Source organism: Aulonocara stuartgranti (assembly GCF_965226115.1).
Source record: "Aulonocara stuartgranti genome assembly, chromosome: 22".
NCBI lineage: Eukaryota > Metazoa > Chordata > Actinopteri > Cichliformes > Cichlidae > Aulonocara > Aulonocara stuartgranti.
In genome coordinates, this window is record NC_138957.1 from 8,506,739 (window position 1) to 8,532,280 (window position 25,542).

Consider the following 25,542-nt stretch of genomic DNA (forward strand, 5'->3'; position numbering starts at 1 on the left):
GGAGGAGAGTCCGTCCGTTAGTCAAACCTTGGATACAGGGGGAACAATGCGGTTTTCGTCCTGGTTGTGGAACACTGGATAAGCTCTTCATCATCTCTAGGATTTAGGGTGCATGTGTTTTGTGGACTTGGAGAAGGCATTTGACCGTGTCCCTCGAGGGGTCCTGTGGGGGGGTGCTCTGGGAGTATGGGGTGTATGGCCAATTGCTACGGGCCATTCAGTCCTTATACAACCATTGGAAGAGCTTGGTCCGCATAGCCAGCAATAAGTCGTACTCGTTCCTGGTGGATGATGGGCTCCGCCAGGGCTGCACTTTCTCACAGATTCTGTTCATAATTTTTATGGAAATAATTTCTAGGCGTAGTCAAGTGGCAGAAGGCTTTCACTTGGATGGTCTCAGGATCTCATCTCTGATTTTTGCAGATGATGTGGTTTTTTTGGCTTCCAGCTCACCTTGGAATGGTTCGCAGCAGAGTGTGAAGCGGTGGGAATGAGAATCAGCACCTCCAAATCTGAGTCCAGGGTCCTCAGCCGGAAAAGGGTGGAATACCCACTCCGGGTCAGGGACGAGATCCTGCCCCAAGTGGAGAAGTTTGAGTGTCTCGGGGTCTTTACGAGTGACAGGAGAAGGGAACGGGAGATCAACAGATGGATTGTACCAGACATCCAAGAAAGGGTCTCCAGTATAAAGAGTTGGACAGCACCAGTCCCCAACATGGTACACACCTACTGGCTGAAGAAACTGACTGCACTTCATGAATACCTGGCCGCACAAATGAACCAGCTGCTAGTTGACGAGAGACACCCGGAATGGCTTACCAGACAGTCCTGATCCTGAAGGACTCACAGAGGGGACCGGTCCCATCCAACAACCAACCAATAACCTGCCTCAGTACCACATGGAAGCTCCTATCAGGCAGATGAACAGGCACATGGCTCAATACATGAGTGGGACACAGACAGGGATTGGCAAGAATACCAGATGTGTAGACCGAGCATTTGCCCGAGACTGCAAGACCAGACTGACCAACCTGTGCACTTCCTGGATTGATTACAAGAAGGCCTATGACTCGATGCCCCACAGCTGGATACTGGACTGCCTAGACCTATACAAGATCAATAGGACCCTAAGAGCCTTCATCAGGAGCTCAATGGGGATGTGGTGGACAACACTCACCATCAAGTGCGGGATCTGTCCCCACTACTGTTCTGCATAGGCCTGAACCCCCTCAAGGACATCATGGACAAGACTGGCTACAGATACAGACTACGGAATGGAATAGTTGTCAGCCACCTCCTGTACATGGATAACATCAACCTGTATTCCAAGAGGGAATGAGACATCAATTCACTGAACCACACCACCTGGATATACAGCAATGACATCGGAATGTCTTGCGGACTAGAGAAATGTAGTCGGATGATAACAAAGAGAGGAAAAGTAGTCAGAACTGAGGGGATCGAACTACCAGAAGGCAACATCGCAAACATTGCGGACAGCTACAAGTACCTAGGGATCCCACAGGCAAGTGAGAACCATGAAGAGTCCGCTAGGAAAGCTGCAGCCACCAAGTGCCTACAGACGGTCAGCAAGTCCTGAGGCATCAGCTGAATGGTAAGAACAAGATTCGGGCTATCAACACCTATGCCAGGGGTGGCCAACTCGGGGCCTCGAGAGCCGGTGTCCTGCAGGTTTTAGATGTGTGCTTGATCCATCACAGCTGATGACTAAATTGCCTCCAACATATCTTGAAGTTCTCCAGAGCCCTGGTAATGAACTAATCACTTGATTCAGGTGTGTTGACCCAGGGTGATATCTAAAACCTGCAGGACACCGGCTCTCAAGGCCTGGAGTTGGCCACTCCTAACCTATGCCCTGCCCGTAATCAGGTACCTTGCTGGGATAATAAGCTCGTCAAAGGAGGAGAAAGAAGCATCAAGACAAGGAAACTCCTAACCATGCACGGAGGGTTTCACCCCAAGTCCAGCACCCTGAGGCTGTACGCTAAGCGGAAAGAAGGAGGCCGGGGACTGCTGAGTGTCAGCACCACGGTCCAAGATGAGACAAGGAACATCCACGAATACTTCAAGAAGACGGCCCCAACTGACCCCGTGCTGAGTGAATATCTCAGGCAGCAAAAACTGAAGAAAGAGGAGTAAGACGAGGAACCATCATGGAAGAGAGGCCCCTGCACGGTATGTACCACCGGCAGATAGAGGAGGTGGCTGATATCCAGAAATCCTACCAGTGGCTGGACAAAGCTGGACTGAAAGACAGCACAGAGACACTAATCATGGCAGCACAGGAAAAAGCTCTGAGCACAAGATCCATAGAGGCTGGGGTCTACCACCCCAGGTGCAGGCTGTGTAAAGATGCCCATGAGACAATCCACTACAAAACAGTAGGGTGGAAGATGTTAGCAGGCAGGGCATACATGGAACGCCATACCCAAGTGGCCGGCATAGTATACAGAAACATCTGTGCCGAATACTGCGTTTCAGAGAATTTGGCAGTACATCCTAGACTTGTAGTCAAGACTTCCTAAACCAAGTCCAAGATGAGACCAAGACCAAGAAAAAAAAAAGTCTTTAAACTGCAGCCAGATGCTGCTTTTGTCAGGCATATTTATGTAAATGGCCTATATTTGTATAGCGCTTTACTAGTCCCTAAGGACCCCAAAGCTGGCTGCAGTGTGGCTTAAAAGTTGTGGAAGTGGGTAGGGGTGAGCTGCCGTTTCTTTTGATCACCCGTTTTCTCCTGTTTTGACTTAGTTAAGGAGGTCAGACTCTTTATTTTTGACTTTTGTTTTGGTAAGGTCAGGGGTGCGGGATTTGTGTAGATTTGTTTTGTTTATTGTTTTGGCCTTGGCTCACCCTGAAGTGTTGACACTCCCGTTTTGTTGTTCCTTTTTTTCACATTGTAAATAAATCACATTGTAATGACCAGATTTGTTTCCTGTGGCTGCTTGGGGGGGAAGTGGTGGCGGGGAGTGAGTGCCTCACTCATGTTATTGCCTGGCCCTAGACGGGTCGTAACATGAATTGGGGGCTCGTCCTCTGCCTTCTTCTGTGGTTGTTTTCGTGTGTTTTGGTCTGTTTGGCAGTTTTCTTGGTGTGGGGATAGTAGGTGTGTGGGATTATGGAGTTTTCTTTGGATGATTTTGTTACTTCGCCTTCATGGGATAAAATGGTGAAGTGCAGGAAAGTGGATTTGCTCATTATTGCTAGTTTTTATGATGTTCAAGTGTCCTATAGTGCCCGTAAAGCAGAGGTTAAGGACGCTTTGTGTGCAGGGCTGGTGGAGCACCCTTTCTGCCCCAAAGGCAGCTGTAGAGCAGCTTGGCGGTGGGGTGTGAGGGTGGCGCCGGAGACTGAGCCGGAGCCGGATGCCAAAGGGCCTGTTAACATGCTCTCGGCTGAGGTTGAGTCTGATGCAGCTGAGGTGGACTCTGATGCTGCTGCGGCGGAGTCTGAAGCAGCTGAGTCTGGTACAGCCGGGGAACTCCTGGCGGGGCGGTCTACGGAGGATCTCCGTTTGACCCTCCGTATAAGGGAGGTGGAAACCCATGCTAAAGAGCTTGAGGTACAAGCAATGCACCTGCGTGTCAGAGCTTTGGAGCTGGAGCGAAAGCCCTCCACATCTGCCTCTAGTCATCCTAGTACATCCACCGCTGTCTCGACAGGTTTTGACATCACTAAGCACGTTAAACTGGTTCCCCCGTTTCGTGAGGCCGAAGTGGACTCCTATTTTAACGCTTTTGAGCGTATAGCGGCCGCGTTAAACTGGCCGAAGGAGTTTTGGCCACTGTTATTGCAATGCAAACTGGTTGGCAAAGTCCAGGAGGTGTGTACCAGTTTATCAATTGAAGATAGCCTAGATTATGACATCATGAAGAAGACTGTGTTGCAGGCATATGAGCTTGTCCCAGAAGCCTACCGTCAAAAATTTAGGAAGTGTGCAAAAACTGCCAATCAGACGTTTGTGGAGTTTGCCCGTGAAAAGAGTCGCTTGTTTGAACGATGGTTGCAGGCCAGTAAAGTAAAGGATCTTGATGGGCTGAAAGAGCTTCTTTTGTTAGAGGAATTCAAAAAATGTCATTTATCTGAATGAGCAAAAGGTGACGTCACTTGCTAAAGCGGCAGTGATGGCTGATGAGTTTACTCTCACTCACAAAACTATATTTTCAGCCGCTGTTGTACAAAATATCAGGGTGGGACAGGAGAGGAAAATAAAATCGCCAAAGGTAGGATGGAAGGATAGACAGGAGGATGGTGGTAATCGCAACTGTTTTTATTGTCGCAAACCCGGACATCTGATCGCTGTCTGTCCCGCGCTCTGGAGGAAGGAGCAGCGCAAAGGCTCTAAAAATTCAGCCAGTGTAGGTCTTATTAAAGTTTCCCTTCGCCTAAAATGCATTCCACCCATGATTTGCACCATGCGGATGCTGAAATAGAGCCACGTTTTAAACCATTTATCACCAAAGGCTTCGTTTCTGTGATGGGAGAAGAGAGGGATAAAGTGCCTGTTACTATTCTTCGGGACACAGGTGCGCATCAGTCATTTATGTTGGACAGTGTACTGCCATTGTCAGATAAAACTGCTTGTGATTCAGATGTGTTAGTTTGGGGAATTAGGATAAGCGTTCTTTGGGCGCCGCTACACAAGGTGCATTTGCATTCGCCCGTAATAACGGGACATGTTAAAGTTGCCGTGAGTTCCCAGTTGCCTATTAAAGGGGTTTCATTTATTCTGGGAAATGACTTGGCTGGTGGGATAGTTTTTCCACCGCCTGAAGTGGTGGAAACGCCTGTTGTCTCTGTCACTGATGCTGCCACCCCTATATCAAGTGTGTTTCCTGTTAGTGCTATTACTCGTGCGCAATCGCGCAAATTTGACGATATTATGGATGTCGCTGACACATTTATGGCGACGCTAGATGAAAGAAAGTCTCCCAGCTGTGAGAGTGGCAGAATAGGAAGCGGCAATGATGTGACAAAACTGATGCCAGAGTTGGATGAAAAGTTAAGTAAGGATGCACTGATAACCGCTCAGCAGAATGACTCGTCACTGGCTCCCTGTTTTATATCCGCAGCCGCGAGTGCAGAAAGTAAATCCCCCACTTCTTTTTTTGTGCAAGATGGAGTTCTTATGAGGAGGTGGTCCCCTGACCGGAGTGGTTTGCGTGGTGCTATGCAGGTGGTGGTGCCGAAGCCACACAGAGGGCAGGTGCTTAGCTTAGCGCATGACGCCAGCATGGCAACTTGTTCTGTCAAACCTGCAGCTTGAAGTCTTCTCTTTACAGTTGAAACTGAGACTTGCTTACTATGAACACTATTAAGCTGTGCTTGAAGCTGTTGTCCTGTGAACTACCTGTCATGCAAGCTGTTAACTCTCAGAAACCTGTCCTCTGATTAAGTTGTTGCTTTTGGCCTACCAGACTTCTTCCTGTCACAGTTTGCCCCAGTTTGTTAATGGTGACGCAAACTGCATTCACTTACACCGTGACTTTCTTTGCAATTTCTCTGTAGGAAAGACCTACATTTTTAAGTGTAATGATGGTCTGTCTTTCTTCCATTGTTAATTTCCTTTTTCTTATCATTTTTGTATCAACACACTACTTTCTGCAATACAATACTGTTCAACTGATGCTCACAAGAGTATAGTACCACAGTGTGTTCCAACACTGCTATTATGCAGAAAGACAGGGTTGAGTATCTTGCCCAAGTACAGCTGTTGCAGTGAAGGTGTTGAGTCCGAGAGCAGCTGACCTGATAGATGGGATCATTGTGAAGATAGAAACCTGGACCCTATGTAGCCGGTTACCAAGGTTACGTGAAGTACCCTCTGAGGGTCTATGAGAATGACTGCAACCATAACCGAAACCAACTCACTGATCTGTACCACAGCAACAGCGAACACGGAGAATGCGCTGCTACATAATAAACAGCCAAAGGAGCAATGCCCTCCATGGAGAAAGACACTAGAGGCCAAGATCAAGGTAGCACAGAGGAAAGCCATCTATCGAAGCTGCAGAAAGGGATGTTGTAGAAAGGGATGTCTACGAAGTTAGCAAGCTGCCCATAACTGAGGCCTTGGAAAATGCCAGGTAAAGACTCACAGCCTCGGCCAACCAAAAAGGTATACCAGACATATAGAAAGCAGGAGAATCAGCCATCTGTACTCCACAGAACCAAACATATACGCTCACTGGTGAGAGAGTGATAAGAAAACATCCTCACCAAGGCTGGAGATGGAGCAGTACTGGAAGAGCATATGGGAGAAATATGCAACCCATAACGGCAATGCTCAATGGCTCGTGGATTTAGGGTGGCTGTGTCTCAGGTGGTAGAGCAGATCAGCTACTGACTGGAAGGTTGGTGGTTCGATCCTTGGCTTCCCCAGTCTGCATGCCAAGTATCCTTGGGCAAGATACTAACCCCAAGTTGCTCTCCGATACTGTATGTCCATTGGAGTCTAAATGTGTGTGTGAATGCTTAGATTGCACTTAAGTATAGAAGGAAGTGCTTGTATGAGTGGGTGTGAATGGGAGAATGATGCATGTTGTATACAGCGCTTTGAGTACTCGGGGAGAGTAGAAAGCGCTATATAAGAATCAGTGCCTTTACCATTTAAGAGCAGACTGCAGAAACCTCCCTGAACAGGATCCAGTATGCATCACAGTGGCAGACTTTCTTGTGGACCAAGAAAGGGTCTCAAGTATAAAGAGTTGGACAGCACCAAGCCCTGACATGAATCATGCCTAGTGGTTACTGAAGCTATTTAGGGCAAAAGATGCATCCGCCTCGTCCGAGGGCCAAATACCTGCAGAGATTAAGGCAAGCCTGAGAAGGCAGCAGAATGGGGAAAAACAAGATGTGGGCTAGTGGTGTGCGATACCACTGATTTCCTTTCCAATCCGATACAAAGTAAAATTCAAGGTGGTATCGACGATACTGTTCCGATACGATACTTTGTACAAAAACTTATTTTTTTTACTGTATCTTTTATTGTATCTCAAATTATAGCTTCATAATGATTACAGGACATCAGATTACTTGTTCTTATGACTTAATAATGCAGTCCCTTGGCCCAGAAAAATATTACCCTGACTTCTATTAGTTATGATGTGTAAAAATGTTTGCAAATTCCTCTGGAGCTCAACATGTCAGTCTCAATATATAATTCAATTATAACTCTGAATTGATGTTTTTCAACCATTACCTCCGGTTGCAAAACAGCCCCAGAGCATAATTTTATTACCACCATGCTTGTTAGTTGGCATAGTGTTCTTAGATTTAAAAGTCTCACCACTGCTTTTCTAAACACATCACTTATCTTTATGGCCTAATAGCTCAATCTTTATTTTGTCTGACCATAAAGGTTTTTCCAGGAGTTTTTTGTTCATGTGCCCAGCTGCAAATTTTAGTCAAGCATGAAAGTGTGTATTTTAAACTAAATGTGAAATTGTAGTTCACTGTAGACAATGGTGCTTTGTGTCCCAGCAGTTTCCAGTTCATGACAGGCTTGAACCTTGGTGGGTTTTTTTTTTTTTTAACTGAACATCCTAACCAATATCCTCTGACATCATTCAGATCTTAGCAAAGTTGTGACATATTGAGACAAATAAAGTTCCTTCCCACAGCCCCAACAGATTGAAAATCTGTTGACAGTTCTGTGCCAGGAAGCCAGCTAATTAAAATTACCTATACTACCACCAAGAAGAGTGGTCAAATATCTCATCAGATTTATATCAGGAGCTTGTTTACGGCTTCCAAAAGCATGTAATCAAGCAAAAAACTGGCTATAATATAATACTAATGGGGGTATGTAAGTTATATTTTTAACCCTACACAGTTGTATGAAAAAGTGTTTCCATCCTGAATTCCTATTTTTTTTATATCTTTGTCAGAAATGTTTCAGCACTGCACTGATGCCTTTACCAAACAGTCTTAAATTTGGATAGAGATTCACAAAAACATATCTCAGGGTTAGTTAGGCTTAAGCCCGATGAGAAGTATTGAACTGCCATCTTAAGTAGTGTTCACGAAATCAGGTAGATCAGCGGGAGGTTTGGTAATCAGGGCAGGTGCATGGGTCAGAGGCGGGAGCCTAAGATGAGCTCCACCCAGACAGAGGAGAGGGGGAGAGAGAGAGCACACAACAACAATAAAACTGTCATGCACCACAGTGCGCGCACACAAACGGGATCCAAAAGCAGACTCAATAAATCAAATGCGAGCAAGAAAACAGTTTATTGCTTTAACAAAAGGTGACCTGGAACAACCAAAGAAACAAAACGAGGAACTGAAGAAAAAACGGGAAGATAAATGACACAGGGAAGCCATAATCAGGACCATGGGAGGCTGCAACAGAAAGGGGAGAAAATTACTAATGAGCTGGGAAATAGGGAGACACAACAAGACAGGGCTTTAGTAATTGGCTTACGATCAGAGCGGGACAGTGGGACTCAGAAGGGGGGGGAAGTGTGTCTGTGCGAAGCGAATCCGAGGAGGCAGGGATGAGGACAGATGATGCACTGCTCGCAAGCAGGAGGACAGGCAGGTAGCAGACACAAACACCGGATCGTACCCTAGGCACGTGAAGGCAGAATTAACGCAGTTCAAATGACACATATGTACAACGCTTTTGCGGGAAGCCTAGTTACCCCCTGAGGGGTGATTAACGGACTGGCGGGGAGCATCCGTCAGCGTGGGTTAAATAGTCCTCCAGGTAATTGCCCAGAATGGAAAACAGGTGTGCAGGTGATGGCCCAGCCCGGGGGTGTGGCCACCAGGGCAGCCCACACACTCCTCAGACATAGGGCCACAGACCATGACAAAAACATGTGGCATGACAGAGAGTAATATATACACACACAGTTGTGTCATGGTCTCGGTGCCTCCCTGGCAGTGTAGAATTAAAAAACAAACAAACAAACCATTACAAAAGCACAAAGGTAAACTGCACCATATTTTAAAATGCAGTTGCATTTTTGAGCTTGGACTTATTTCATGTTATTGTTATATCCAACAGGCAAAAAGAAACTGCTAAATCAGGTTTGAAAACTAACACGGATATGGTGAGTAGAATGACTTATTCTTCAAACATCCAGAATATGATATGTCATAATAAAGGTAATTCTATTATTTACTAAAGTGTCATTGAAGTCTATAATTGTAATCTTTAATAGGTGATGATCCTCAGCCCTGCTTTCATGAAATATGTCCATTATGTTTGGCTAAAAAAGCATGGGAGGTATCCATCCACTGGCTTTCTGACTTTAGTTCTCAGCTTGTACTTGTGTGATGAGGTAGGTTCAAGAAACAGATATGATAATTCATTTCTACACCATTCATTATTGGCCCATTGGTTGTACATGAGAGCATAGATATCATTTCCAGCTTAAGCATTACCACAAGGGATCTTTACCATCTGATTATTTCTAGAGCAGAATTACCTAAATATCATTAAACTAGCTGGGACAATATCCCTTATTTAGATTTGACAATCTGTGATTGTATTTGGAAGGCCTCATAGGGAACTGGCAGTTGGCCCTAGGCTGGATGACCCATGTACTAATGAGAAGTGAATGAATTAAAAAGGTGTGGAGGTTGGAGCATTAAAATGAGAATCAAATTTTACATTGCAGCTGTTAAGGAAATATACTCTAAAACACTTCTTCAGTAAAGACTCAGAGAAGAGAAACACACAGAACTTCTTGCTAGCAAGGGCAGCCTCCAGAACTGAGACTCACGCTAAGAAACTGCCCCGGTCTTTATTTATACTTCAGTGTGTGTGTGTGTGTGTGTGTGTGTGGGGGGGGGTCCTGCTGATCAAAGGGTCATATAACATGAAGGCACAAGAGGTACATCCTTGGTCAGGAAGAGGGTAGTCTCCCCCTCACCCTAGATGGTTCACCCTAGATAACACGGTGAGGAAGTCCAGCAGTTCATCTAAACAAAAGGCACTTAGACTAAAACAGACATAGCTACGTTAAAACAATAAAACAAGGTACAAACTCTTCCCATGCTCCCAGGATGTGGGGGTGCATTCCTGGAGTGCACACCAAGCCTTTTGCGGCCTGCTAGAGATCACACATCCTGTCACTACACAATTGATTATACGCCTCTAAGCATACATGGTTAAATATTTCCTAATACAAATAACTACATGCAGTATTCTACCATATGCGAACTTATATCACTAAAAGATTATACTGACTAATAAGTACAATTTTCCATTGACAGCAGCCGTTCCCCAACTGTCTGTGAATGGTACTCATGGAGAATTGATCTATGATCATACAAATGTGTGTATTAATGATCATAAAACTGACCTCAAAGCCGATTGTTAGTGAGTGATACTATCTTCAGTCATTATGCAAATGTACTGTTAAGGCTTGGGAAACCTGTAGGACATTTTTACCAATGAAAATGCTATGTCCAGATGAATAGAATTAACTTACCAAGATTTCCATACACAGATGATTGAGGATACATCAAGACATAAGTTTTTGAGGCTTTTACTTTTAGAGTCCTTTCCTTCAAGGAAATTAGGGGACCAAGGGACTTGCCCCCCTGTCCTTAGTCCCCTAATAATACCTTTTTTAAGAGCAATGCAGAACACATTAGTGGGGGGATAAAGTCACTCTTTACACTGATGCATCAATCAGTTAATCAGTCAGGAACAGGTTAGTGATAGTGGTAATAGTGGTTAATAGTGGTAACTATTAACCTTGATTTCTTTCCTATTTCTCTTTATTCAGTTTATCTGTTTATTATTAATTGTGTGTATTTATTATAGTTTTATACTGTTACCGTATTTGCATGTTGAAGTGTTTGTTTCTTGGCCTTTCCTATTGCCTTGATAAGGCTCTTGGTATGAGAAAATTCCAGGGGATAGTGAGGGTGCTAGTAGTAGAATATATGACAAGTACAGACAATCCCAACTTATACAGACTGTATTTTTATTTTTGGTTTTTAATAAAATATACTTAAAAAAGAAAAAAAGAAAAATGGAATGGCAAATCGCCTGCACTGCATTAAGCTAAAGCACAGGTGTCGAACTCCAGGCCTCGAGGGCCGGTGTCCTGCAGGTTTTGGATGTGTCCTTAATCCAACACAGCTGATTTAAATGGCTAAATTACCTCCTTAACATGTCTTGGGGTTCTCCAGAAGCCTGTTAATGAATTAATCATTTGATTAGGGTGTGTTGACCCAGGGTGATATCTAAAACCTGCAGAACACCGGCCCTCGAGGCCTGGAGTTCAACACCCCTGAGCTAAAGCATGTTAATGAAATCTGTAGTGTCTATAATCTATAATTATTTTATGTTAATTTCATTTGTGATTAATAATCCACATTTTTGTGTCTTCAGGTTGATGTGTTTGGATTTGGAGCAGACAAGAATGGAAACTGGAATCATTACTATGAGCAAATCAAAAACAAACGTCTGAAAACTGGACAACATCCTGGAAGGGTGGAATATCAATATATCGAGAAACTTCATAAGCAACGGAAAATTCATTTTTTCAGAGGATGGTAATCTGGCTTTTGGTGTCTCTCAGGGGCATTAAGATAAGCAGCCCTCAGAACTGTAGAATTAAAATACTTAAGAATAGTAGATCTAAAAAGAAAAAACATGTGTAGTTTTGTTAATTAGTTGCGTGTTGGGTATCAGAGATTACTTATTTTTGGAAGTGTTTACATACAATAAAGTCCTTTCAGTATACCACCATACAAAATAGGTTGTCCATTTTGTTCATAAAACGGTTTTCCTCCACTTCGGCAACTTATTCTTCAGCATATTTTGTCCAGTATATCCACTATCTGTCCTCTGCACATGTTGAAACCATTTTAGTCTTGTCTCTCTAGCTACCCTATCTGAGCTGTTCCACTGATATATTAACCCTTTAAAACCGGTCAGAGCGGGCACGCTCCGTTTTGCGTAACTATTTTTAAATCCCGGTAGCTCTGCAACCACATGAGCTAGCGCAATAATTTTTTTTGCATATGAAACCGGAGGAGTTGTACTTACATCTTATGCCATCAGCTTGTCCTAGGTCACAGTTTCCTTCCACATATAGCTTTGCAAAAACTACATAAAAAGCACTTGCAGCAACAAAAACATAATATTCCAGAAACACGCTTTGCCGATCCGATCAGCTGTTTGTAACACTTCCTACGTCCATCAGCGTGAACTATCGCATGTCCGCCATGACCTGCCCGAAACCGGAAGTGACGTCATTTTCGCGGAAATGTAGTTTTTTTTACCATCAAGGCCTCATGAGCCGATACTGGTGTTTTTAAAAGTTATGTTTGACTTTATGACTTTCTGTGTCATTTCTGGGATGCTTAGGACTCATATTACACTGCTGGAAATAGTTTATTTTGATGCATATGCTGCTTTTTTGCAGATGACCACACCTTACTGCCGTGTGCAGGAGAGAAGTGACTATTGCGTTACTTTAAAAAGAAAAGTTTAACATTTTTCCAGGGTATAATTGACCATTTTTAACTACTTTTGATTTTACCTTTACAGTTCAACTTTAAAAACTATTTACTTTGCTTGTTTGGTATCATTCTTTCTTCTTCTTTCTCCTCTCTGTATGCAGAGATATATATATATATATATATATATATATATATATATATATATATATATATATAGAGAGAGAGAGAGAGAGAGAGAGAGAGAGAGAGAGAAAGAGAGCTAGATAGATAGATAGATAGATAGATAGAGATACAGTGGGGCAAAAAAGTATTTAGTCAGGGTTAGGGTTAGTATGACTGTTTGAGGCTGTGGACAGGTGTCTTTTATACAGATGATGAGTTCAAACAGGTGCCATTCATACAGGTAACGAGTGGGGGACAGAAAAGCTTCTTACAGGAGACGTTACAGGTCTGTGAGAGCCAGAGATTTTCCTTGTTTGAGGTGACCAAATACTTATTTTCCACCCTGATTTACGAATAAATTCTTTACAAATCCTACCATGTGGATTCATGGATTTTTTTTCACATTCTGTCTCTCACAGTTGAAGTGTACCTCTGGTACAAATTACTGACTTCTGTCATCATTTTAGGTGGGGGAACTTGCACAATCGGTGGCTGACTAAATACTTTTTTGGCCCACTGTAGCTCGTCATATTGCAGCCACAGAAATTATTTTGTCCATGAAACCATAAAGCTGCACTTTATTTTTTCTAGAGATGGCACGATACCACTTTTTTATGTCCGATACCGATACCGATATCATAAATTTGGATATCTGCCGATACCGATATGAATCCGATATAGTGTGTTTTAATCAATAAAACTGTTTTTTTTTTAAATATCTTGCTGCATTTTGTATAAGTTCATACTGAAGTTTAAAACAACAACTACACTAAAGCTATTCTGTTATACCTATATGCAAAAAAAAAATATTTATAGTTCAGCAATACTGATCAATCTAATAAACTTAAACCTACACCATCCTCCCTATTCTGGTATTTTAAAGAGTACTTAGCGTAAATATTAAGCAACCTAACTAATAGGGTTCCAACTCCCAGCAACAACAAAAATAAATAAATAAAAAATAGGGAACCACCCCTCACGCTCCACCTCATGATGCTTAATCAACGTAATCAACCTTAATTTGATGCAGTGTGAAAAAAAAATGCACAGAAATCAATTATTTTTCAAGAAATATTAAATAGATTCAACATCTTTCTTCAACAAAATTGCAGACTGTACAGATGGTACCTTCCCAAAGGAAAAAGTACTATAGCTTACTAGGGTATATATATTAGACTTAATAGTCACTATATACAGTAATTGACTTCTATTCATTTTACATCAAATTAAAACTTTCGGTGTAAGATTCGGATAATTATTTATTAAAAGCTAGACATTTTAAATGAGAATAAGAAAGAAAAGTATGTCCTTGTGCCCCCTTTTCCCTGTTAATGCCCTATCGGCCCCCCTGGCTAAACTTTGCTAGATCCGCCCCTGCACAGTTACCAGCGTCAGCTACGTAGAAAAAGATCCTCGAGTAGAAAGTAATATTAAATAAATTCTAACAACAGCTGATCAAGCTTAAACGTGCTGCTGTTGTTTAGCCGCTGGTTTCCTCTTTCTGGTGCAAAGTGGGCCAAAAACAAACCAGAGAGATGGACTCGCGACAGAAAAGCCGATCAGCTGATCATTAAGCAGTTTCATGATTGAAGTAGCAGCAAGAAGAGGCAGTCGCTCCATATATCGCTTGTTAAGCTTAACGCAGGAATGCTTTACAAACATTCAGAGATGGACTTACACACTTGCTTTACTTCTCTCGGGGATAACTTTGTCGGAGATGAAATGCCGGGTTGCTAGCGAAGCTCCAAATGCTATCCAGACCACCGACAGGTCCCGCATGCCACAGCCGCTCTATCACGTGATGCCTACTGCTCCGACGTGCTAACTTTCTGAGGTGAGTTACGGCGTGTTGCAAGTTTTGTGAGGTGCTTTCGTGATATTTAATGGATCGGATTACATTTTTTATTTTTCTCCGATATCCGATCCAGTAATTTAGGTCAGTATCGGACCGATACCGATACGTAATATCGGATCGGTCCATCTCTAATTTTTTCCTTACAGTCTGATTTGACATAACTTTTCCATTTTGTGGTAAGCTTTTCTTTGGCTGTCACTCCTTCACCCTGACCTGTCTTATTTGGCTCAGCAGAACTAAAATATCCTGCTGCTTTTACACACGCACTCACATAAGCTCAGCGATTCTCTGTGCGATCAACCTCTCATATGTTTAAGCTTGCTGCGGGAGATTTCACTTGTCATGTTTGCATAGTAAGCTAACGATTGATAAGACGATGTCAGAGGAATTGGTGCGCAAATTATCATCACTCACAGATCAGTGCTGTCGCTCTCTATACACAGTTCACGCGATTGCAAAGTGAAAGCAAAAAACAAGCGCAAATTCAAACGCGATTTCAATATGTCACATATTGACAGTGGCTCACCGATGCCAATGACATAATTACCCAGCTACATTTCCGAAAGAATGCAAAAGCATTGACATAAATTTTTGCTTCCTACAATTGCCCGACGGGCAGGGCAGAGATAGATTTTGGTAGCCCGACTGGAAAAATCGCTAGCCCCAGGACGTCGGGCTAGCGATTTTGCAAGCCCTGTATCTGATTGAGGAATCACTCATCTTTGGAAAAGAGAGTTTATTACAGAGAAATGGCTATTTCTAAAATAAAAGCTATACTATACGCTTCTTCGGGGCTATATTCTCAGCAGCATATTGTAGCGGGTCAGGGCTTTTCGGGGTTCTGTTTGTACAGTTATGTTTTGTTTATGTTGCCATAGTGACGGGTGACGCCCTCTCGCTGCGACGGTGTGTCCTTCCGGGATCAGAGGGCACCCTGTGTGTTGTTGTTGTTGTTGTTGTTGCTGTGCGGTTGCCGCGCTGAGCAGTTAGCTAGCGGCAGTGTTCTTCTGCAGATGTCAATAAACGGCTGTGCTCCCTGGCTAGCTCACGGGAAGCAAGACCAAACGACACCTCCGTCTCCTCCTTGTCTGAGCTCGCCACAATATTAAACATACAGTGGGGCAAAAAAGTATTTAGTCAGCCACTGATTGTGCAAGTTCCCCCACTTAAAATGATGACAGAGGTCAGTAATTTGCACCAGAGGTACACTTCAACTGTGAGAGACAGAATGTGAAAAAAAAATCCATGAATCCACATGGTAGGATTTGTAAAGACTTTATTCGTAAATCAGGGTGGAAAATAAATATTTGGTCAATAACAAAAATACAACTCAATACTTTGTAACATAACCTTTGTTGGCAATAACAGAGGTCAAACGTTTACTATAGGTCTTTACCAGGTTTGCACACACAGTAGCTGGTATTTTGGCCCATTCCTCCATGCAGATCTTCTCGAGAGCAGTGATGTTTTGGGGCTGTCGCCGAGCAACACGGACTTTCAACTCCCGCCACAGATTTTCTATGGGGTTGAGGTCTGGAGACTGGCGAGGCCACTCCAGGACTTTCAAATGCTTCTTACGGAGCCACTCCTTTGTTGCCCGGGCGGTGTGTTTTGGATCATTGTCATGTTGGAAGACCCAGCCTCGTTTCATCTTCAAAGTTCTCACTGATGGAAGGAGGTTTTGGCTCAAAATCTCACGATACATGGCCCCATTCATTCTGTCCTTAACACGGATCAGTCGTCCTGTCCCCTTGGCAGAAAAACAGCCCCATAGCATGATGTTTCCACCCCCATGCTTCACAGTAGGTATGGTGTTCTTGGGATGCAACTCAGTATTCTTCTTCCTCCAAACACGACAAGTTGAGTTTATACCAAAAAGTTCTACTTTGGTTTCATCTGACCACATGACATTCTCCCAATCCTCTGCTGTATCATCCATGTGCTCTCTGGCAAACTTCAGACGGGCCTGGACATGCACTGGCTTCAGCAGCGGAACACGTCTGGCACTGCGGGATTTGATTCCCTGCTGTTGTAGTGTGTTACTGATGGTGACCTTTGCTACTTTGGTCCCAGCTCTCTGCAGGTCATTCACCAGGTCCCCCCGTGTGGTTCTGGGATCTTTGCTCACCGTTCTCATGATCATTTTGACCCCACGGGATGAGATCTTGCGTGGAACCCCAGATCGAGGGAGATTATCAGTGGTCTTGTATGTCTTCCATTTTCTGATCATTGCTCCCACAGTTGATTTTTTCACACCAAGCTGCTTGCCTATTGTAGATTCACTCTTCCCAGTCTGGTGCAGGTCTACAATACTTTTCCTGGTGTCCTTCGAAAGCTCTTTGGTCTTGGCCATGGCGGAGTTTGGAGTCTGACTGTTTGAGGCTGTGGACAGGTGTCTTTTATACAGATGATGAGTTCAAACAGGTGCCATTCATACAGGTAACGAGTGGGGGACAGAAAAGCTTCTTACAGAAGACGTTACAGGTCTGTGAGAGCCAGAGATTTTCCATGTTTGAGGTGACCAAATACTTATTTTCCACCATAATTTACGAATAAATTCTTTACAAATCCTACCATGTGAATTCATGGATTTTTTTTCCACATTCTGTCTCTCACAGTTGAAGTGTACCTCTGGTGCAAATTACTGACCTCTGTCATCATTTTAAGTGGGGGAACTTGCACAATCGGTGGCTGACTAAATACTTTTTTGCCCCACTGTATCATGTCCCCATAAGGAGAATCATGTGCTAACAACATGTGCTTGTTGTTTTTGTCTGCTTCCACTTGTCTTTGCACTAGGATGATGTCGGCGTAAACGTGCAGTCATATTCGTTGTGTTCCCACTAGTGCTGTCAGCGTTAATCTCGTTGAAATGACGTTAACGCCACAACACGGCAAATATCCGTTAATGAGCTACCCCTGATCACCTTGTGCGTGGGGCTAGACGGCCAATACGTTAACGAGCTAACTGCGCTAACACACTAGTTGCCACCCATGTAATTGAGCATTGCGTGGCACATCCAACATACTGTTTTACTTTAGTCCATAACGCGCTTACCTTCAGGGTCATACGTCACATGAAAACCAAAATAATTCCAAACGCCAGATCTGAATGAGGGTGGGGGAGGTTCAATTTGCCATGTTGCAAGGAGAGCTTAACTTCTGTCTGCTAGCTTGCCCTGCGCTCTTCCTTCTGACGATGCTGTCTGTGTTGAACGCTCAGTGGATCTGCGCTCGACAGTGCAGCCTAGGCGGAGTATCGTTGCACCCCTATATATTATATATATGTTAAAACACACTTTTTTTGCTTAAGAGCATTTTATTTACCCTTGTTATTCTGTTTGAGTAGATTTGCATGGGTGATCCTTTTCACACTGATGAGTGGTTAATGAGTTCTTAAGGCCACTAAAACATGAATCCTATATTGCCCTTTACTGAACACAAGAGACATATTGGTGGGTCATAATAAAACTTTGAGATTATTCCTGTAAAAGTTGTAATATTTAAATATTTGGTGACTAAACAAATATATGGAACATATTGGTGGGTCATCAATTTGACAAGTGGTCTACAGATCATTAAAAAAGTTGGGTAATCTTTGTTACATTGCAAATAATTATATACTTAAATGCGAGCATGCTGCTGCTCACTGTAAAGTACATTGCCAAATTCAGTGATCCCACACCAAACTGATAAAATGACCATTTGCTGTGTGTGCTTCTAAAATACATAAAATACAAAGCCAAAAGTCTTAATACTTTATACAATCCGTATATACTGTATATACTGTGTATATATATATATATATATATATATATATATATATATATATATATATATATATATATATATATATATATATATATATATATATATATCTATTAGGGGTGCAACGATATTCGTATCGATATTGAACTGTTCGATACAGTGCTTTCGGTTCGGTACGCATATGTATCGAACAATACAACATTTGTAATTTATTTTATCAACTTTCCTTCTGACGATGCTGTCTGTGTTGAGCGCTCAGTGAATCTGCGTTCGACTACTCCGCCTAGGCTGCACTGTCGAGCGCAGGGCAAGCTAGCAAGACAGAAGTTAAGCTCTCCTTGCAACATTCAGATCTGGCGTTTGGAATTATTTTGGTTTTCATGTGACGTATGACCCTGAAGGTAAGCGAGTCATGGACTAAAGTAAAACAGTATGTTGGATGTGCCATGCAATGCTCAATTACATGGGTGGGAACTAGTGTGTTAGCGCAGTTAGCTCGTTAACGTGTTGGCCGTCTAGCCCCATAATGGCGGTAGCTCGTTAACGGAGATTTGCCGTGTTGTGGCGTTAAGGTCATTTCAACGAGATCAACCTGAAAGCACTAGTGGGAACACAACGAATATGACTGCACATTTACGCCGACATCATCCTAGTGCAAAGACAAAAACAACAAGCATGCTACTAACTTTAGCTGAGTCATTTAGACAGCTGTTAGCACATGATTCTCCTTATGCTGCTGATAATATAGCCCAGAAGAAGCGGATAGTATAGCTTTTATTTTGGAAAGAGACATTTCTCTGTAATAAACTCTCTTTTCCAAAGATGAGTGATTCCTCAATCAGATACAGGGCTTGCAATATCGCTAGCCCGATGTCCTGGGGCTAGCGATTTTTCCAGTCGGGCTACCAAAATCTATCTCTTCCCTGCCCGTCGGGCTATTGTAGGAAGGAAAAATATATGTCAATGCTTTTGCATTCTTTCAGAAATGTAGCTGGGTAATTATGTCATTGGCATTGGTGAGCCACTGTCAATATGTGACATATTGTAATCGCGTTTGAATTTGCGCTTGTTTTTTTGTGCGAACTGTGTATAGAGAGCGACAGCACTGATCTGTGAGTGATGATAATTTGTGCACCAATTCCTCTGACATCGTCTTATTAATCGTTAGCTTACTATGCAAACATGACAAGTGAAATCTCCCGCAGCAAGCTTAAACATGTGAGAGGTTGATCGCGCAGAGAATCGCTGAGCTTATGTGAGTGAGCGTGTAAAAGCATTTCAGTTCTGCTGAGCCAAATAAGACAGGTCAGGGTGAAGAAGTGACAGCCAAAGAAAAGCTTACCACAAAACGGAAAAGTTATGACAAATCAGACTATAAGGCAAAAAGAAAGTGCAGCTTTATGGTTTCATGGACAAAAGAATTTCTGTGGCTGCGATATGACGAGCTAAATAACCAGGGCTGCACATAAGTGGTCCGCAGGTGCGCATTCGCTGTCAAAATAAAAAACACGCACAAGGGTTAGGGTTAAATTTAAAAACTGTACTTTTGAGTTAAAATATATATTTATAATTTTAATAAATGACAAATTAAAAATGCATGAACATTTTTTTGTATCGAAAAAATATCGAACCGTGACACCAAAGTATCAAACCGAACCGAACCGTGAATTTTGTGTATCGTTGCACCCCTAATATATATATATCTATATATACATATATAGATATATATATATATAGATGTAAACGCCCAGCACGCCCCTGCGGGCGGTTTATCCTTCAAGCTCGGGTCCTCTACCAGAGGCCTGGGAGCTTGAGGGTCCTGCGCAGTATCTTAGCTGTTCCCAGGACTGCGCTCTTCTGTACAGAGATCTCCGATGTTGTTCCCGGGATCTGCTGGAGCCACTCGCCTAGCTGGGGAGTCACCGCACCGTGTGCTCCGATTACCACGGGGACCACTGTTACCTTCACCCTCCACATCCTCTCGAGCTCTTCTCTGAGCCCTTGGTATTTCTCCAGCTTCTCGTGTTCCTTCTTCCTGATATTGCTGTCATTCGGAACTGCTACATCGATCACTACGGCCGTCTTCTTCTGTTTGTCTACCACCACTATGTCCGGTTGGTTAGCCACCACCATTTTGTCCGTCTGTATCTGGAAGTCCCACAGGATCTTAGCTCGGTCATTCTCCACCACCCTTGGGGGCATCTCCCATTTTGACCTTGGGACTTCCAGGTTATACTCGGCACAGATGTTCCTGTATACTATGCCAGCCACTTGGATATGGCGTTCCATGTATGCCTTGCCTGCTAGCATCTTGCACCCTGCTGTTATGTGCTGGATTGTCTCTGGGGCATCTTTACAAAGCCTGCACCTGGGGTCTTGCCTGGTGTGACAGACCCCAGCCTCTATGGATCTTGTACTCAGAGCTTGTTCTTGTGCTGCCATGATTAGTAAAAGATATCTATCTATCTATCTATCTATCTATCTATCTATCTATCTATCTATCTATCTATCTATCTATCTATGGTTCTTTTATTCGTTGAAACTTCCAGAGACTGCACCGGAACTCAATAGTCATTTCACAAAACCTTTATTCATCTTCATTTAAGCATGCACTTCTAGAAGGGAAGACGAGGCCGGTGTGTCCCTCTCCAAAATCTTCACCCCTTTGTTTGTTACAGCCGGCGTCCCCATCATAAAACCCCCTACGGTGTGGAGAAGGGTCTGGCTGCAGCCACTGTGGAGCTCCACAGTAACCGGAAACACTTGACCTCCACAGTAGCCGTAAACACGCATGGATACCGTGGAAGTCTTGCAAGTTGATCGCAAAGGTTGGGACAGAGTCTTTCTTAAATACATTTGCCGTTAGTGATTTCATATATCTAGGATAATTCTAGTTTTCTTACAATGATCATGTCATTATAGCTGTGTGGCAGGCAGGATGAGGACCCAAAATGCAAACTCACGGACTCAGGGGATAAACTCAAAATCACAGCTTTAATGCTGGAAGGCAGATCACAAGAAATACAAAACTTAAACCGGGAACAATAACTAACACTTGCAGAGAGACACAGGGAAATCCACGCAGCTATGAGGGAGAACGCGACACAGACATAAATACACAGAGGGTTAACGAGGGAAGTGGGAGCACACGGGGAACACAGGTGACACTGATAATCATAACAAGACATGGCAGGAGTGAACACAACACTAACGGGAGACGGGCAAAGTAAAACAGGAAGTACAGAGGTTCAGACAGGAGGAGAGAGAGCACGGGGAGAACACAGACATAACGGGCTGGGGAAAACATAGAATAAAACACAAAGAGAGACAAGGGCTCATAAATACACAGAGGGGCACACAGGGGGTAAAAGCCACGAAGGGAAAACACTTGGGGAACAACACAACAGGGCAACTCAGGAAACATGGCCTAAATAGGGAACAAAATACAAACATACAAGAAAACTAAGAACACTGGGCCAACATGGCCCAGGACCATGACAGATCATATTGCCACTTTTTTTGCGTTACAACAACATTCCTTCTTATTTTAATGTTTTTTCATCGTGCTCCATGGCAGAGAAACACACAAATCAATATCTCATTGTCGGCACTGGGTCAAGCTGTCGTAGGTAAGTACATGCATTGTCTCATGACCAGAACGCTACCATTGTTTACATGTTAGATTTGTTCCTATCTGTGTGTGTATATTCTTTTCTATGTGTACCTAGCCCCACAGGTGTGCAATAAACCCAGAGAAATCACAGAAACGGTGTTGAACCCAGCACCTTCAATGTCTGGTGACACTGGTAAAATTTCTTATTTTGAATAGTGATTGTCATATATAGGTGAAATAATAATCTTGCATTCATTATCTTGTTGTAGTTGATGGCTCATAAACGAATTTGTTACATGCTGTTTCAAATGAATTTCCTTCTATAGATAGTGGTTATTTTTCTTGCATTTGTATGCATTTAATATGCATTCTATGTAGTGTTTTGTCTGAAACCTGTTAAAATCTCTATAGAACCTCAGGAAAGAGTTGACAACAAGAAAGCCAATAGAAGGTCAACAGATGCAACTTTTCCTGACCTGTGTGGACCACCGTGCGAAGCTCTGACAAAGCCTGAGAACATTTTGGCCAGCCGTTCATCATGGTGTTTTGTACCGCACCCTGGCCAACAACAGCTTGTATGTTAAAGTTTTCAGATGTCGCAAAGTGCAACTTTTAGTGCTTATCTGATTTTGTCATCCACAGTCTATGACACCATCTGTTTTTTTTAGCTCAACTGGACATCAGCAGACCCAAAGATGAGCTGTATGTTGAAACGTCTTCTGGATGCCTCACGTGGGCAGATTTTTGGACACTGGGTTTAAACAAACAAATGGAATTCACTGTAAGTATTTTTTTTCTATGAATATGAAATAATAAAGTGTAAATTCATTTTTTTCATGATTTTTTCTGTTTCAGATTGGAAATGGCTGTTTTGAGCTTATCACTAAAATTGTTTAGTCAAAGGTACTGTATCTTGTATATGATGATTGTCAAGCTTTAATTTAAAGAGTTGTTGTTTTAAATGGTTTTTTTTTACATTCTAGGGGATAAGCATTTACATAGAAAATCTGTATGTCACCCGGACTTGGCTTGCACCCTATGGCTGTGATCCATTGCAGTCCTTTCCTGTAAGTGTACCGTCCTTTAAAGAAACAAGCAAGTAATCAAAATGATTTTTTTTTTATAACTTTGGTGAGAGTTCATATACAGGATACTTAAAAATACAATTCTGTTTCAGACTGATGCTCAGAGGATGCACATCATAGTTCTCCCTCTCTGGACACCTGGTCATTTCCAGTTGTGTGTAAGTCTTGTTTTTTGACACATACAAACTGTTAGAATTTTGCTATGTGTCTGAGATGTATTCAAGCTTTTATGACGCAGTTTCAAAAGTCTTTGATTGTGATCGCTTGCAATGACATTGTTTTCAGGTTTGAAGTCATGGCTAACTGTCTTTTAGGTACTGAAGCCACCTAAAAGAGAAATCCTCTTTCTTGACCCATTATACACCAAGGCAGGATTTGGTGACCAACAATATGTTTCACTTTTGAGGTCACATTTTTATAAGCATTTTTGGTTTGTTCCGGAGTTTTCAGGAACCTGTTCAGTGTTCCAGGCTAAGTGCATCCCAGATCATGTTCTGCTGATCTTGAGTGTTCACACATACAGTACACTCACATGCTTTTTTTATAAACTATATCAGCAAGTTTCTGTGTGGAGTTTGCATGTTCTCCCCGTGTTTGCGTGGGTTCCCTCCGGGTACTCCGGCTTCCTCCCACCGCCCAAAGACATGCAGCTTGTGGGGATAGGTTAATTGGATAATCCAAATTGCCACTAGGTGTAACTGTGTGAATGAATGTGAGTGCGAATGGTTGTCTGTCCCTGTGTGTTGGCCCTGCGACAGACTGGCGACCTGTCCAGTCTGTTGCCCTATGACAGCTGGGATAGGCTCCGGCGCCCCCCGCGACCCTGAAAAGGATAAGCGGAAGCGAATGGATGGATGGATGGATATATCAGCATGATGATTCAACATTTTATTCTATTTCTCATCTTCACATTATGATCAAGTCAGTGATGCTGTCTTTAGATGAGTTTCAGACATAAATAGGGTCTTCCAATGTTTTAGTTTAACATAAAACACCATTAAAAATTAGTTTATGAAATATGCAAACCTTAACTTAAAGCTGTAAATGCTTTATTTTGACCAACTGTGAGCATGTGACTGTACTTTTTCATTTTGTTATGCTGTTTTATTGAGGTCGTGTTCCTAAGGCCTGTAGTTACAGTTGGTGCTATTGGCAATAAACATTTCACACCCATCATCATGACATCTGTTAACTTGTGAATGTAACTGTCTTTAAAAAAAAAAAGGTATCTTGCAGTGAAGATCATTCCCGGGCAGTGGTCAGAAAAAAAGAGCTTTGACTTGAAGGTATGTGCTAGTTTAAGTGTATGGTGAATAATATGAATTACACTAGTCTTCTTTTAAGGGATTTTATTAACGAGCCTTTATTTTCAATGTAATACAGGGTTTTCCAAGCCAAGACTATGGAGTTGACTGTGGGATCTTCATGCTGATGGTAATTTTTCTTTTCTCTTCTTGAGATTCATACAGAAGCTAATTTAAGCTTCTAAAAAAAAATGACATTTTTATTTTTTCTTCCAAATAGTCTGCTCTGTACGTGGCACAGGATGCTTCATTTGACTATACTATAGTAAGTATTCTATTTACTTTCACAGCAATGGAGTCTTGAATCTTTTGAAAGTTGTTAAATATGTTTCATATTAATATTTTACAGTCAGACATGCCCTACTTGCGTAAATGGTGGTGCTTGCTGTTGTATTGTATTGTATGTTGTATTTATATTTTGACTTCCGTTATATGTTGTGTCAAAGTTTACACACCTTAACAATATCAACATTTTCTGTTAAGCTCTGGCAAGCTATTTGCACACTGGAGAGAGGAAGCCAAAGCTGTGCTTGAAGGACAACACGTGCCCATTTTCAGACTGAAAAAGCGCAAGTTCCAGGAAGTCAGTCAGGTCAGTATTCACTTTAAACAGTAGTGTAATTACATGTTTAGTGACATTTGAATGACTGTTAAAAAACTGTTCTGCAACAGAGAAATAACTATGTTTTTATCCCCATTTGCCTGACACAGGAGCCAGCAGTTGTTGAAGATCTGCATCCTGCTGTGCAGTGGGTTGTCCAAAATAGGGCACTTTTCCGTGGACATGGAACAATGCCAAAATATCTGTCCTTAAATCAAGGGGACCAGCAGAGGGTCTTAAGAGACATGTCAGAGGAAGAAGACACTGGAGGACTTGTTCCTCTTTGTTTTTCAGTTTGCAGAGGACATGGAGCTCTTTTTGAAAGCATGTGCTGATGAGCAGGGACTAAGGGTCAGTGCTATGTTTGACATGTAATGGACAAATGTAGGCACTGGCTGTGTTTGTTTGTTTAATATGTCGTTGTTGTTGTTTTTTGTTTTGTTTTTGCATAGTACAAAATTCCAATTAAATTTATTTCAAAATGTCGTTCACTTGATTCTATGTCCATACTTATAATAAAGGATTACAGTGTAACAGCATTAAATGTAAATGTAACAGCATTTTTTTTAAACTTGTAATTTCAAAATAAAAAGCTTATTGTTGATATTAACAGTAAAGAATTGTAATCAATAATATTTTTATACATTTTAAACATTAACACTCTGGGCTCTATCCTGGCCATTTGTGGACACTTCACTTAT

The 25,542-nt window shown here is 42.4% G+C and overlaps 1 protein-coding gene and 1 long non-coding RNA gene across 4 annotated transcripts in view; both read left to right on the top strand.

Annotated features, from left to right (window-relative positions):
* LOC309698358 (CMP-N-acetylneuraminate-beta-galactosamide-alpha-2,3-sialyltransferase 1-like) overlaps window positions 1-12,230 on the top strand; it is a 30,443-nt gene extending 18,213 nt beyond the window's left edge. The window contains exons 5-7 of the mRNA XM_082520737.1: window positions 9,035-9,080; window positions 9,192-9,311; window positions 11,378-12,230. Of these exons, the coding sequence (XP_082376863.1) occupies window positions 9,035-9,080; window positions 9,192-9,311; window positions 11,378-11,545 (334 nt within the window). The 3' untranslated portion in view covers window positions 11,546-12,230. The remainder of the gene's footprint in view (window positions 1-9,034; window positions 9,081-9,191; window positions 9,312-11,377) is intronic.
* Window positions 12,231-20,954: 8,724 nt separating this feature from the next.
* LOC309699160 lies at window positions 20,955-25,326 on the top strand. 3 transcript variants are annotated; one of them, XR_014274260.1, is made up of 13 exons: window positions 20,955-21,867; window positions 21,967-22,044; window positions 22,263-22,426; window positions 22,520-22,632; window positions 22,707-22,754; window positions 22,835-22,918; window positions 23,029-23,094; window positions 23,251-23,342; window positions 24,162-24,222; window positions 24,320-24,370; window positions 24,461-24,505; window positions 24,724-24,832; window positions 24,952-25,326. It is a non-coding gene; the product is annotated as an uncharacterized lncRNA (long non-coding RNA). The 3 variants fall into 3 exon arrangements; XR_014274261.1 differs by lacking the exon at window positions 23,251-23,342 and having other exon boundaries at window positions 20,960-21,867; XR_014274262.1 differs by lacking the exons at window positions 24,724-24,832; window positions 24,952-25,326 and adding an exon at window positions 24,590-24,631 and having other exon boundaries at window positions 20,960-21,867.
* The last annotated feature ends 216 nt before the right edge of the window (window positions 25,327-25,542 follow it).